General features: G+C 52.1%; 1 protein-coding gene across 1 annotated transcript in view; it reads right to left on the bottom strand.

Moving 5' to 3' along the window:
* The window catches only part of PLEKHG4B (pleckstrin homology and RhoGEF domain containing G4B), a 70,590-nt gene that overhangs the window by 18,644 nt on the left and 36,678 nt on the right, over positions 1-15,268 (bottom strand). Inside the window, 4 exon segments of the mRNA XM_033110841.1 lie at positions 1,406-1,499; positions 4,209-4,332; positions 4,877-5,044; positions 9,152-10,262. Coding sequence (XP_032966732.1) covers positions 1,406-1,499; positions 4,209-4,332; positions 4,877-5,044; positions 9,152-10,262 — 1,497 coding nt within the window.

Here is a 15,268-nt window from a genome sequence, read left to right as displayed (position 1 = left end):
ATTTTCCTCCACAAAGGGGAAACAAACATTATTTCATTTTCAAAATGGAAAGCGTCCTATGGCACCAGACCTTTAACAATGGAATGAACTGAAGCATAGCTACTTGAGGTAGTTATGAAAATGAGTTACATATTTTTGCCCTCTGTGAAGCAATATGACTACTTTTGTATATTTCTTAGAAATGAGATTGAAAATGGAAACACGATGCTTACATTTCCGCTTCTGTGCACTCCTCTCACTTGCATCACAGGTCTTGCTGCTGCCCCCACAGCCGGGGCATCCAGGTGGGGCCTGTGCCAGGCCTCGGGCCTCAGGCAGTCAGGGTGCAGCTTTGGGGCATGGTCACACCACGTAAACCAGTAGGAAGCTGTCAGATGATTCACTTATCATAACAAGTTAAAGCTTCCAGCTTGTGCCTTGGGGTATTGGGGAGGGCGGGACCACCTCACTTGGGGCTTAGTGTCCCCAAGTGGGACTGGCCTGGCACCGGATTTAAGGAAGTCTGAACAAAAAGAAAAACTAGGGAGGGCTGTTCTTCCAGGAAACCGGTAAGTGGTCCTGGGCTGACTGTCCACTCAGGTGGTGAAGGGCTCTAGGCCATGGGCCGGTCAGCCTGGGCTTTGCGCACGGTGGGAAGCGTTGCTGCTGGACCCGTGGACTTGCCACGAAGGGCTCACTCCTTTCGAGGCTGGGCACGTCATTTCCGAGTGTTCATTGGATGACAAAGGGGCAGAAGTCGCAGCAGCCCTCTGGCTTCAGCGTCCTCCTGGTCGTGTGGCCCTGCTCTGCTCCTGATCCCACACACAGGACACGCACATAACAGCATGGCGAGAACCACAGGTGGCTCAAGCTGGTGCCAGCAATCTCCCATGCCCGACACCCAGACGCCAGCACAGTGCTCGGCACACACGGGCCCTGTGGATACACGTCTGAGGGAGGCTGACGTTCTCAGACTTCCGTCTGACCCTGGGCCCAGTTCCAGGGACTCGTCAGTTCCCTGTGGATTTTACTCATGACCCGGCATCCAGGATGGGGTCTTCCTGGGGGGACTGTGAAACTGCCAAACAACCTTCTTTGAACCCGTCCCAGAGGCCTCTCAGAAGTCCAGGGTCCTTGTTCCCACAGTGAGTGGTGGCTGCCCCTGCATGCCCCCATGCCCCCTGCACCGGATTTAGTCAGATGTGTGATGGGCACATGCTAGGAGGGGAGGGGGCTGTTACCATTCCCGCTAAGACAGAACATGAGGCCAGAACGCCTGCACCGGCTGATGCTGGGTAGGGCTCTGCCACAAGGGCTTGCAGTGACGGCTGCGGGATGGGACACGCCTTCCAAGAGGGCTCTGTGCTCACAGCCCACACGGCCCTGCGATGCTTGGGTGCTGAGGACAGGAGTGACCCCAACTCACCTGCAGAGCTGTCAGGGTCTGGGAGAAGGCAGGGGCGGCTAGACTTCTGCGTGCGTCCACCAAGATGACCAGCCCCAGGTCCCGCACCTCCTTCCTGGAGAGAGAGAGAGACACATGACGTTAATGGCGCCAGTTAGCTTCTATCTCTGCGAGGCTGACTTCTCCATCTCTCCCCGAGATACCCTCTCACTACATCCTCCTGGCTCTAGAACTCGAGGGTCTTGACTTTGACTTTCCACACATCATCTTCTGTTCCACCCTCCCCCACGGCACCCAGCTGCTCAACAGCTGGAGGCAGTCCATCAGGACTCAGTGTGACAGACCAGTCATGTCCGACCGCATCTCCAGGTGAGGGGACCTGCCGAAGGCTCACACTGTGGCCCTGCCACACGCCAGCCTGTCCATCGGCTGCACGCTGCGGTCAGCGGGGTCTTCCGGCCCAGGCGGCCTTCTATCTTCGGTATCTCTTGTCCTCACTCTCCAGCCTCTGTCAGGGCCACCTCCAACTCAGACAGTGACTGACCACCCTGGGGCCATGTGTGCTGCTCCTTCCACCCAGCCCCTCTGGGACACCCCCCGCTGGCCGAGGACATGGCTCCTTCCCAGCACTGTGGACCGTCTCGCACCGGGAGCTGCGGTATGTGGGGTCACACGTGGGTCTCCCTGAGGGCAGGAGCCGTATCCTGTTCTATTTTCTGATCCCAGGAAAGGACTGGACGGGTGGGTGCGTCGGTGGCCGCACAGGTCGGAGGGATGACAGCCGACACCCCTTCTGGTGAAGGTTATGTGGATGTAAGGTTGTGACGGTGGCCCATCTACAAGGAACCCTAGCACATGTGGTTCCTTGTAGCCACTGACAAGATGCTGCTGGACACTCTTCCTGGAGCTGACACCTCAGGCACCTCTCCCGAGAGCTGAAGGTGAGTGTCACCTCCTTGACAGCGATGGACATGGGCTTCTCTAGGAGCAACTACCAGATGCTCACAGAATCACGCTTGTAGGGAACTGACCAGCCAAAGCGTGAGGCTCGGGAACAAGTCTGTCCCACGTGCTTCAGCACTGCTTTCCTCTCAGAGAGTCCTGAGCCAAGCAGACTCTGGCTCTGGTCGGGAGACTTTGCTGTGACAAAGCGGAAGAAGCAGAGGGCTGAAGACCCAGGCTCCAGTCCTAGGCCTGCCAACCCCGTAGGTGCCCTGAGCGTCCACTCGCGGACGTCTCGGCACAAAACAAAGAATACCGCACTGCTTGTAGCTGCCATGCGACGTGGTATTACAGAGATGATTCTAATTGCTCTAACATGCCTGAGACAGCAGCTGCCATCACGCTTGATGGGGAGGAAACAGGCTTGCCGAGCTGCACCACGAGCCCAGCCAATAAGGGCAGCACTAGGACTCGGAGCCAGACCAGGAGACCTCAGGGCCGAGCCGCCTCCACCCAGCACTGGGGCCAGGGAGGGCTGTCCAAAGCCTGTCTGTGTCCAATGGCATCTTGGGGCCTAAATAACTCGCTCTAACCATCCCGGACTCCGGCTCTCCTCTCTGCTTGGTCCCCGGAGACCCGACACCACAGCCCTGGAGAGGGTCCTCTGAACAGACCTGCTCCACACCACTGCCCTCCTGCAGGACCCAGGCCTGGTGCTCCGTGAGTTCTGTGCGGGAGCGTGTGTCTCCCTTGGGGAGCTGACGTGCTTCCTCTCTGGAACATGGCATTGTCACGCTGAATGCAAGGCCCGGGCCGCACAAGGTAGTCTTTCCTGCTTCCCAGTACAAGGCACCCCTCACCTGAGTGATTTCTTCACCTGCTTATTTTAAACACCATCTTCCTATCAGTTCATGCCTTTATCCAAGGCCACTTCAAATACTTTTGTGGATGGAAAAGGGGGCACATATTAAGCTGACAAGCTCAGGAGACTGAAAATAACCACATAGGATGGCGTGAACATAAAAATTCCTAACTAAGGTGGGCTGAGGTGGGAAGTCAAACCTTTAGTCTGTAGCTTCCTGGAAAAGGTCTATTTTTACCTTAAGTGAGCCTATTATTGTCTTTTTGTATCTAAGCTAACATCCCTAGAATGTCAGAGTAAATCCCTTTTTCCGGACCCCCCAGGGCACAACCCCCACAGCAGAAAACTACATTGTTGTTCTTACTATCCCAATTACCACCTCCACATGCCGTGCTGTGCCGTATAAAGTGAACCGTTAACTAGTATCCTGCACCCACTGATGTAAAGGAAACAACTGACTCTCCAACTTAAGTTTATCCAATCCCAGAGATCCCCCTACCTTTGCTTTCTCCCACCCCCTTAATCTACCACCAATGGATTTCATGTAACCCTCCTCCTTTGATTCTATGTAAAAAATAAGCTTCAAACAGCCATTTTGCAGATCATTTTCTCAATCCATTGCGATTTCGCTTCTCAGCAATGCTGTCAGTTTTGCTCAAATAAACTCGTATAAGCTTTCTTTTAGGCTGGATGTTTTTTTGTTGACACTTTTTAGAATGAGGTGGAGCAAAAGCATGTAAATAAAGAAGGACCGCCACTGAACAATGCAGAACAACAGAGTTCAGGCTTCCAGTGTGTGTCCCAGAGGGGACAGGTCAGCGTGAGCAGGGCTTGGGGGAGGGGACAGGTAGGGCTGGGATTGGGGGCAATGAGGGGCCAGACAGCAGGAGCCCACGGTGGGAATGTGCTGTCCACACCACCAGGGTCCCAGAGGCCCCAAACAGAACCCTCCCATGAAGAGAGGCTCACATGGGTTTCTACCCAAAGGGATCTGAAAGGTGGGAACCCGGCTCAGCCCACCTGGGGATGCCATGGAGGTACTTCAGGAGGCGGATCAGCTCGGCACTGGACACGTGCTGATTGGACCAGAGTGGGCCCCTCGTGCAGACCTGCACCACTGCTCTCCCCTGGCGGTCGCGGGTCCCTGCAGATACAGAAGGCATCAGGAAAGGGGGCACCCCTCATGGGGACACGTGCCTTCAAACCTGAGAAATACTGAGCTAGGGTCTGCCAACTGTTGAGCTACTGGCTTAGATATGCTATCTGCTGTGAGAGCCTGGCACTCACCTGGGCAGGTGACAGCCGTGCTCACCGAGGGGGGCGATGACCATTGTTATGGTGTAGTTTGTATTCCCCCAAATTCACATGTGGAAATACTAATGCCTGATCTGATTCTTTTAGGAAGTGGGGCTTTTGCTTAGGTCACGAGGGTGCCGCCTTTGTGAATGGGACTAGTGACCTCATAAGAGACCTCATAAGCTGCCTTGCCCCTTCCACCACGTGAGAACACAGTGAAACGTGCCAACTATGAGCTGGGAAGAGGCTGGCACCAGAGCCTGATGACTTTAGCACCCTGATCTGGGACGTCCCTCCTCCAGAACCATATGAAATAAATTTCTGTTTCTAAGCCCCCCAGTCTGGGGCATTTTGCTATAGCCGCCTAGACAGAGCGAGACGGTCAGGTTCACCTGGGAGGGTGATGGCCCCGGACTGCAGCAGCTCCTCGCTGACCCCCAGCGGCTGCCTGGACACCTGGCTGGGCAGGTCTCCCGGGCTGGGTGGCTGTCCTTCCCTCTCAGGGCACAGCAACTCAGTGAGCACAGCGGGAAACCTGCAGGCGTCAGCCTCAACACCAGCTGGACGACAGAGAGAGCCTGGTCAGAGATGAATACAGATCTGGTCTGAAGGCAGCTGCACAGCTAGCTACAAACACAGGGAGAAAATCGTGAGAACAGTGTGTTTCCATGACAACATGTCCCATTTCTGGAAATGCAGGAGTGCCACACCTTCCAGGACAGGTGAGTTCCCAAAGACTAGGGTATAACACACCTGCAAAGTTAAATATTTCAGCTGCCACAGGGGAACGCACCGCCTGAGGACCTCAGGGAGAAGCGTTTACACTGAAAGATCGTGTCCTAATTTGTTTCATAACACAAATCTCCCCGAGTGACATAAACACAGACCTACGTGAGAGCGCACCAGGGGCAGGCATCGCCCTAGTGGGAGTTGTGGCCTCATCCCAGAGGGGGCTCACACTTGGGCATCACCCTGGATCGGACGGCAATGGCCCCAATGGAGGCACTATCGCCAGCACTTCTCCCCCACAGCACTTCACAAATGAGCAAATGTCCCCAACGCCCAGCTACGCACGGCCCAGCTGCGTGTCGCCTCCACGGGTGAGGGGCAGGCTCGACCAGAGGGGGCCAGTGGGCCCTGGAACCTGAACGCCATGGGGCACCATGTCCCTAAGCCTTGCCTCTAACTTCTTTCAGTGCTAACGTCTTATAAGTCTGTGAAGGGCTATCTCACGCTAGCTGGGCTTGAGAAGTCCACCGTAGTTTTAAAATAAAAAAGCAGGTTTATTGAAGCATATTTTATATATTGTCCAACTCACCCATTTTAAGTGCACAATTTAGTCTTTTAGCAACTTTACCAAGTGGTGCAACCATCACCACAAATCAGTTTTAGAACATTTTTGTCCCTCTAAAAAGATCCCACACCCATGTACAGTAAACCTGCACTCCACCCAGCCCCAGGCGACTGCCTGTGTCTCATCTCTGAAACCACCTCTTCTGGGCCTTTCATGTAAATGGACAAACACCATGTGGTCTTTTGGCTTCTTTCATTCAGCAGAACGTGTTTGATGTCATCTGTGTCAGAGCCTCATTCTCTTCCATGCTGGGTCTCATTTGACGTGTGATGGACCACATTTTGTCTGTCCTTCCACCAGCTGATGTGCTCCAGTCACACAGTGTCCTTCATGTATGTTCATACATTTTCCAGAACACGTCACCGGCCAAAAGCAGTTCTGCAGTGAACCCCAAGCATTCCAACATGGATGGGGGAGCAGACATCCCACCCATGTAAGACTTGTCTCATTAGACGCCTTGCTAGTTGAGCAGGTCCTTCGTGGGGGTTTTCCTGAATTCAGCACCAAGAGGCAGTGAGGCAGGGTCCCAGGTAGGGTGACGACGTTAAAATGGCTAGTAATCAAAGCCATACCCAAGTGTGGCTAGGGAGAGACAGCTGCTCCGTTACCACCGGGTGAATGACAGAGCTGAGAATGATATTCTTAAAATAAATTCTGAAATGCTTCATAGTTTTGAATTTATGTTAATTTTATGTTTACACAGGAGACAAAACAAAGTCTCAGGAAATGGAGCCTGGAGTCTCAGGAAATGGGGCAGAGGAGGAGTGGCCTGAGATACAGGGGGAGCCACCTGGGACACAGGGATTGAGACCTGAGACAGAGGGGGGAGCGACCTGGGACAGAGGGGGGAGTGAGCTGGGACAGAGAGGGGAGTGAGCATGGATAGAGGGGGGAGCGACCTGGGACACAGGGGGAGCAACCTGTGCCTGTCACCACAGAAGAGTGTGCTAAATGTTACTTTTTCATCATGGGTATGAGCAGGGGTTCCGGCTGAGGCATTTTCCTGTGTTAATGGAACAAGGGGTATGGGACCACAGCACAGATTATCAATATCAGGGACAGGTGTTGTTGCCAGGGAGCTGGGGGGAAGGGGAACGCCTGTCTCGACCCACTGGTCACTGCCTGGGTAATCGTGGTCCTGGCCCTTTGCCCAGTCCTCTGGGTACCACTGCCCACCTCCTCACAGGGAGAAGCCGCCTCCTTCCTGCCGACTAAGAAACCACACAGGCAGGTTCTGCGCAATCAGCGAGGGAGGAACAGAGGGAAGGGGACACTCCAGGCAGTAAAGCCCTCCAACCTCCGCTCTCCCCACAGCCATCAGTGTTACGTTCATGTAAGCTGACACAGAGAACACACAGCCCACTGGTGCACGAGAGAAATGACAACAACATACGTCTGTGATAAAGAGACTTCCTTCAAATTTTCTTACACGCGCTGCTGTACACACACAGTCAGCTGGCCTCATTACCACTTGGAAGTGCCGCTTTGTTGAAATGAAACCTGCCGCCTTCATGACTGGCAGCTACGTCTGGCTGTCGCCAACCGTCTGTGACCTGTGCTCCACTGTGTGACACTGTGCCTGACTGTCCCCCAAAGCATTGACACAGCCAGCTTTTCTCTGTGGGGAGAAATCTGCTCAATTATATCTCATATCAATACTTGGGGTGAACACAGAAGGTCTGTCTCCTAGCGTAGACTAGCTGAGTTTTCGTCGTGTCATCCAGCGTGTGTGTTTTCTGCTCAATACAAACAGGAAAGGAAATGGACATAAAGGACAGTTTAGGCCCTGGAAACAGTGGTCAGGGAGTTGCTGCTGTATGTTAATTTTAATGGAATTGCAGAGAGGCAATATAATGTTTTTTTAGAGTGTCACCCCTAAGTGGGTAATTACATCATCGGACTCTTTGTGGCAAGTGCCACGTGTTTGCGGGATCTGAATGCTGCCAGCTCCTCAAGCAGGAGTAGACGGTCGTTCCAGAGAGGTCCATGCATAGCTGCGAGTGACTCTCTGGGTCCCCAAGAGCCCTCATGCACAGCGGCTGGAGCCCCTCATTGGGGGAGAGGACAGGTGTGGTGTCCCAAAGACGCAGACGAGCACTCCCCTGGCACCCCTCACCCAGCACCCCGTTTCCTGTCGTGTTATGTGTGGTTGCTCAGGCCACACCTGCTTCCTCAAGTCCACGGCACCTTCACACTTTTCACTTCTTCCCAGTGACTGTCTTTGCTCTTCACATAACATTTCTTTATTCAAAAACAGGGAAATAGCTGAAACATTTGACTTAAGACATCTGGTCTCATTCTTTTCTTATCTTTCTTTATGCCCTGCAAACACTCCTTCCAATAATCATTTCCCTTCAGAACCACAGGGAAAAGTACTCAGGGGACGACTGCTCAGGAGCTCACTGGCCTTCAAGGTGTGTGTATAACCAAGGGGCAGCAAGTCACTGATCTGGGGGTCTTTCAAAATGAACATGACAAGGCCGGCCCGCTGGCTCAGGCGGTTGGAGCTCCGTGCGCCTAACTCCGAAGGCTGCCGGTTCGATTCCCACATGGGCCAGTGGGCTCTCAACCACAAGGTTGCCGGTTCGACTCCCACAAGGGATGGTGGGTTGTGCCCCCTGCAAGTAGCAACGGCAACTGGACCTGCAGCTGAGCTGCGCCCTCCACAACTAAGACTGAAAGGACAACAACTTGACTTGGAAAAAAGTCCTGGAAGTACATACTGTTCCCCAAGAAAGTCCTGTTCCCCCTTCCTCACCCCTTCCTCAATAAAATCTTTAAAAAAAAAAAAATGAACATGACATCTGAGCAAATGAGTATTAACGCACCGTGGTGGGCTGTATAGTGGCCCCAAAACAAGGTGTCCAGCCCCAGACCCTGTGAACATGGCCTTATTTGGAAAAGGGTCTTTGTTGGTGTGAAGAAAATTGAGCTGGGTCTAAATCCAACGACAGGTGTCCTCATGAGAGCAAAGAGAGGGAGGTCGGAGGCACAGAGAGACCGACGGGGAAGAGTCTGCCTGCCGTCACAAGCCCACGGACGTCAGCAGCCTGCGGCTCAATGCTGGCACATGCTGGCATCCAGAACTCACTCAGAGGATGAATTTCTGCTGCTCTAAGCCACCGTGTCTGTGGGCCTTTGTGCACCAGCCACATGAAAGGGACACATGTGAACACTACTTCCAACAGTCAGCATGGCTATGGAGACAGGCTTCTACTACAGGGAGGGAGCAGACCAACGGAGACTGAGCTGGAGCGAGGAGAAAGGAGGAGAAGAGAGGGGGCTGTGTGGGGAGAGGAAAGGGGACACTTACCTTCCTCTGAGTTTCTGGTCTCCACAGCTTGTCCTCCCAAGAGACCACCTGGCCCAGCGCTGGCTGAGTTGGGGCTGGCCCGCTGGACATCATCTCGGGAGCTCCTGGGGGATGTGTCCCAGGACCGAGACCTCCTGGGAAAGGTCTTCCCAGTGACTTCTGGACAGCTCTTTTGACTCCGGGTCTCCTGGGGGTCTTCCTGGGGGCTAGCGGGTTCTTTCTGGGTCAGGCTGGTTGCTGCCCCAGGCTCCTTGTGCTGGACACAAGCTTCCACCATGACAGACTCCTTAGAGCCGGACCCCAGGGGCATAGGGTTCCGCAGCGCCTCCATGTAGGACTTCCTGAACCAGCGTCTGGCCTCCACGCCAGCTGTGGCCCCAGGCAGGCAGCCTCCGGAGCTCGGACTGCCCATGTCCTTGTGGGAGCCGAAGGCCTGCGGGTTGTCCTTCTTGTCCATGCCCACGGGGCCCAGTTTCTCTCCCGGTCCTTCCAGACTCTCGGGGGGCTCCCAAGGGCCGATGCCAGAGCTCCCAGGCAGGGTCCTGGGCCTTTCCCACTCGGCTCTTCTCAGGTACAGGAGGCGGCTGGGCTGGTCAATGCCGAGATGCCCACTGCAGCGGGGAAATTTGCCCCTCTGGGGACGGGGGCTGGCGATGGCTGGTGCTGTGGCTGGGGCCTCCGAGGTGCTGCCGGGTGGCTGCTCAGGTCCAGGATGGCTGGAGCAGCTGCACACGACACTTCCGGTGGTGGGCACAAACACAGGCGCTGTGATGTGGCTCCATGGGGTGCGGTAGATGGCGCAGCCTGAGGTCAGCAGGCAGTTTTTCAAGAGGACACTGTTGCATTCCCTGTTCATCCGGTCCAGGAACTCTGCTGTGAAGACACAGCCATACATGGCCTCAGGCACAGCCACCTCTTCTGAGCCGCGCCCAAGCCGGGACAAGCATTTTAAGACCAGCCTGGCCGACTGCTTCCCCACTGATGTGACCTGCAGATAGAAGTCCCCAGGCCTGAGCCTGACTCCGTGGAGGGACGCCAACTGCACCACCACCTTCTCGTGGATGCACAGCGGCCAGCCTTCATGGAAGAAGATGAGGCCTGTATACCTAGCCTGGGACAAGAGAGGGACATTAGTGGCTGGCACGGAACCTATCGGGGGGTCCCTGGTCGCCATCCAGCAGGGAGAGTGAGCGACAGCCCCTGCACCTCAGAACATGACTCAAATCATTAGGGCTTAAAGAGGGGGTTTCTTTTCAGTTCAGTGCAGTTAAAACCACACTGTCACAGCTGCTTTGGGAGGCTGCGGGACGTGGGCTACAGGACAGGGAGGCAGAAAGCCACTCCAGGTGGCGGGACACACCCCAGGCAGTGTCACCCCAGTAGCAGCAGCCAGAGCCCAAGGGGACTGTGGGGGGAGTGGCTCTAGGAGTTGTCCCCACCTGGGCTAGGGGCTGGGCTTCCACAGTCACTCCCAGCCCCACCCTCGGTCTAAGTCTCCCAGGCACCCACAGGAAGAGTGTGGCCTCTGAAATCACAGGGTGGGAACAGTGAGAAGATGCGGGATCTGGGCAGCAAGCAACAATACTGGTGGCCAACTCTCGTCTACACAACCAGTGGTTCCTACTTATGAAGGCGTCAGCGAAATTTACAGCCCCGCTGTGGTATGGGGAGAACTCGGAGGCATGCTTTGAAGAGAATTTGGTCTATGAAAAGCTTTGAGTTTAGGATGAATGAGACACAGTCAAACGTGGGTGACGTCCTCATGGGGATGGGGTGGGACCCCAACACATCCGAAGCTGTAGCCTCACATTCTCACACGGGACCCCACTTGATGGGACAAGCTGAGTTCCAATAGTTTTCCCCTTGTAACTTATTTTCCCTGTTCCAGCACTTACTTACTACACACACATTACAGTAACCGAGAAAGTAAAAGAAAAACGCTCATCCTAATATACCTCCAGAGATTTTAAATTTTTCTCTGCTCTTATCCATATAAGACGTAACTTTTCTAAACTGTGATGATAATGTAGATATAATTTGTTTGCAGTTACTCTTAGCAAACGTTTCCCTGTCACTTGCAGTTACCATCTTGATGGCCACTTAACTGTTCCTCTATTGTCAGAAAGCTACAGTGCTTCTCAATTTTTCTGTTATAAACAATAAGTGCAAGGACCATTTTCATGACAGTTTCTTTCCTTTAAATTATCGTTTTAGGATACATTTCCGGAATTGAATTACAGGAGAGAAGACTATGAATGTCTTCCCTGATTCTGACACCATGGCCAGTTTTCCACCAAGAAGACGTACAGACAGCAGCATCACTAACAGGTGTGCCATGATCCAGTAGCACAAGGCCTCACATTATGAAGCTGTTTTCTAAATTTATATGTACACTGTGGAACATTCTTTTAATTCACATTTCTGTGATAGTGAAGCCAACCTTTTTTTCTGATGTTTTCTGTAAATTTTCTATATTTTTGCTCCTTTTATGAATTGTCTTATTTTTGCCTTAGTAGATGTGAGAGATTTTTTTTTTTTAAAGATTTTTTTATTGGGGAAGGGGAACAGGACTTTATTGGGAAACAGTGTGTACTTCCAGGACTTTTTTCCAAGTCAAGCTGTTGTCCTTTCAATCTTAGTTATGGAGGGCACAGCTCAGCTCCAGGTCCCGTTGCCGTTTCTAGTTGCAGGGGGCACAGCCCACCATCCGTTGCGGGAGTTGAACCGGCAACCTTGTGGTTGAGAGCCCACTGGTGCATGTGGGCATCGAACTGGCAGCCTTCGGAGGTAGGAGCATGAGCCTACCTTCGGAGGTTAGAGCCTTCGGAGGTGGCTCTAACCACCTGAGCCACCAGGCCGGCCCCAGGATTTTTTTTTAATTTGACAATTTTCTGCACTTACTGTTAGCAAAGATTTCTGTCATGTAACTCTTGCTGCACATATTCCACCCAGTTTATTTGCTTTATAATTTAGTTATGTCCTTTTCCTCTCTGCAAAAGTTAATATTTTAGACAAGCTGTATTTCTTAAGGTTTTTGGTGACACTTTTTATTACCTTAAAATTTAAAATTTGGTATCTGACCAAAGCTTCCCTTTCACATTTATTTTATGTTAGTTTTCCTAAGAGTGGACATTTTAAAAGTATTTAATGTTTTCTATATCTGGAGTTTACTTTGAAAACTGTACCTCAGATATATGGGTGTGTTCTTAGGAGCGAGGTCTCAAGAACGCTGTTCCCGCCGACTTACTGAGCTTCCCGAGCATGTGCACATTACATAAAGTGGTGGGGGGGGGCACACGCTGTGATGAGGCGCTGAGGTGGACAGCTTGTGAGGAGGGCAGCACAAGCACAGTCTCTGGTGCAGAAGCAGTGGCATCTCTGTGCCTCTGCCACGCGTCCTCACATCTACAGCCACATTTAATTAAAAATTAAGATGTTCAGATTGGAGAAATAATACTTGTCCACAGCAAAAACGAGAAGTTCCAGAAAAAAATTAAGGAATAAAATAATCCCAACACTAACCCCCAGGGGTCAGCTTTGTTGGCACTTATGTGTTTCACTTCATTATTCTTTCTGTGCATTTTCAATGGCTGAGATCACATCACAAATACAACTGTGCCTCATTTTTTTCACCTAACATTATTTCATCAGTGTTTCCTGTGATATCGGCAGCTCTTCACAGGTCAACTCAGTCTTGGGCACCAAATTCCTCAGAATTTGCTCTCACAGATAAAACTACCATGAACATATTTGGGCCTGGAACCCTGCCTGGATTTTAGTGCTTCTGTGGAATCTGAGGCCTTACAGGACGTCAAAGGAAGGCCCCTGGGAGCACTGAGGTGACCAGTGCCCACTGGTGTGCGTGACAGCAGGTGTGTGCCAATGCCTCGCTGGGTGGTCAGTGACACAAAGACCCAGGACATTGCTCACCCCACAGTCAGCCACAGTGAGATTCCTGGCCTGGCAGCTGCCAGGAGCCCAAGGGCCACCAGGGAGAGAAGTTCAACCAGGTTTGCTCCAGCGACCCAACGGGCCAGAGACGTGAAGCTCTGAGGCTGTGACAGAGAAACTGACCTGCAGGAACAGGGCTGCCTTCGAAGGGGAGGAGCCGGTCACACCTGCGATGTGGCGTTTGGTGCTCCAGCCACACGGTCTCCTATCAGTCCCCAGTGCAATGACAGCCTCCCACCCCACACATGGCTCCCGACCCCTCTGTCTGAAAAAAGGGAGAGCGAAAGACTGGCCTATCCGAGGTGCCTCTGTGGGTCTTGTGGGAGAGGCTGGCATAGCCCATCTTTGTGAGCAACTTATTTTCAACAATAAAAAATTGGAACAGGCCTGGTGGCTCAGGCGGTTGGAGTTCTGTGCTGCTAACACCAAAGGCTGCTGGTTCGATTCCCACATGGGCCAGTGGCTCTCAACCACAAAGTTGCCGGTTCGATTCCTCAACTCCCGCAAGAGACGGTGGGCTGCGCCCCCTACAACTAAGATTGAACATGGCACCTTGAGTTGAGCTGCTGCTGAGCTCCTGGTTGGCTCAGTTGGTTGGAGCGCATCCTCTCAACCACAAGGTTGCCAGTTCGACTCCCGCAAGGGATGGTGGGCTGCACCCCCTGCAACTAACAATGGCAACTGGACCTGGAGCTGAGTTGCGCCCTCCATCACTAAGATTGAAAGGACAACAACTTGACTTGGAAAAAGCCATGGAAGTACACACTGTTCCCCAATAAAGTCCTGTTCACCTTCCACAATAAAATCTTAAAATAAAAAAAAAAGGCAATAAAAAATTGTTTCAAACTTTTTGTCTTATTAACTTTTAAGAAATACGAAAGAATGCTTATAATATGTATCATATAAGATACAAAGTATCACGATAAGCAGTTTAAGGAAAAGAAGGCGCCATCCTCTTTGACGTCTCTGGCATGCCCACCTGCTCTCAGAGGTAGGCACATTCCCAAATTTTGTTATTAGTCCCTTACTTTTTCTATATTTACCATGTTTGAATCCCTAGACAATAAATAGTTTAGTTTTGCATATATCTGAACTTTACACAAATTGAGTCTTTCAGTCTGTATTCTTTTATGACTTTTCAATCAACACTGAAATTCAACTGTTACACACACTGTAGTTTATTCATTTTCTTTGCTACGTAGTAATTTGACCTCTTACTATTACTAGTATAACTAACTATCCCCAAAGTTAGTGGCTGAAAAAAAAATTCTATTTTATTTTGCTCACGATTTCGAGTCAGGAACTAGGGAAGGGCTTGGCTGAGTGGTTCGTTTATGACCCAGGGTGAGACTTATGACCCAGGGCGTCTGGATCTGAAGGTCCACTCGGAGATGGCTTCCTCATCCCGCATCTGCACCCAGGGGCTCCTTGGTCTCTATCTCTATCCCTCCTCCAAATGGCATCTCATTCACTAGAGCCTCAGGGTAGTCAGACTCCTTGTGAGGTGCAAGCTTCCCCACAGCGACTGCTCCAGGAACAAGCATTGTGAACCCGCACCTCCATGACCTTTCTCAGAAACCCTGAGGCATCTCTTCTGCTACATTTTATTGGTCAAATGAGTCACTACGGCCAGTCTAGACTCCAGAGGACAAGAGAGAATGACCTGACACACAAGAAGGGAAGCCATGAGGAGCACTGTGGAGAGGAACTGCATGGTTCACAGTCTTCTTATTCCTTCTGACATTGGTGGGCATTTAGCTGCTCTAAACGTTTGTCTTATACATGTTGGCGGTTACAAACACAGCCACAGTGAACAGTCTTGAAAACAAATCCTGGTAACGCCTCACCTAGGCTCTGTCCCCTGAGGGGAGGTCCTAAAAGGATCTGTACCCTGATAGGAAGTCCTCACAGAGATCTGTTCCCAGACAAGAAGTCCTCACACAGGCTGTCCCCTGAAGGCAGGTCTTCAACAGGTCTGCTCCTTGGGGAAGGTTGTCATACGGGTTTGTCCCCTGGGACAAGTCCTCATACAGATCTGTCCCCTGAGGGGAGGACCTCACACAGATCTGGCCCTGAGAGGAGGTCCTCAACAGGATTGTCCCGAGAGGAGATCCTCACACAGGTGCTGTGCCCTGATAGGAAGTCCTCACACAGGTCTGTCCCCTG

The sequence above is a fragment of the Rhinolophus ferrumequinum genome, chromosome 7, assembly GCF_004115265.2.
Source record: "Rhinolophus ferrumequinum isolate MPI-CBG mRhiFer1 chromosome 7, mRhiFer1_v1.p, whole genome shotgun sequence".
Lineage (NCBI taxonomy): Eukaryota > Metazoa > Chordata > Mammalia > Chiroptera > Rhinolophidae > Rhinolophus > Rhinolophus ferrumequinum.
The sequence above is the reverse complement of the archived record's forward strand: the minus strand, read 5'-3'. Positions and strand labels throughout refer to the sequence as shown.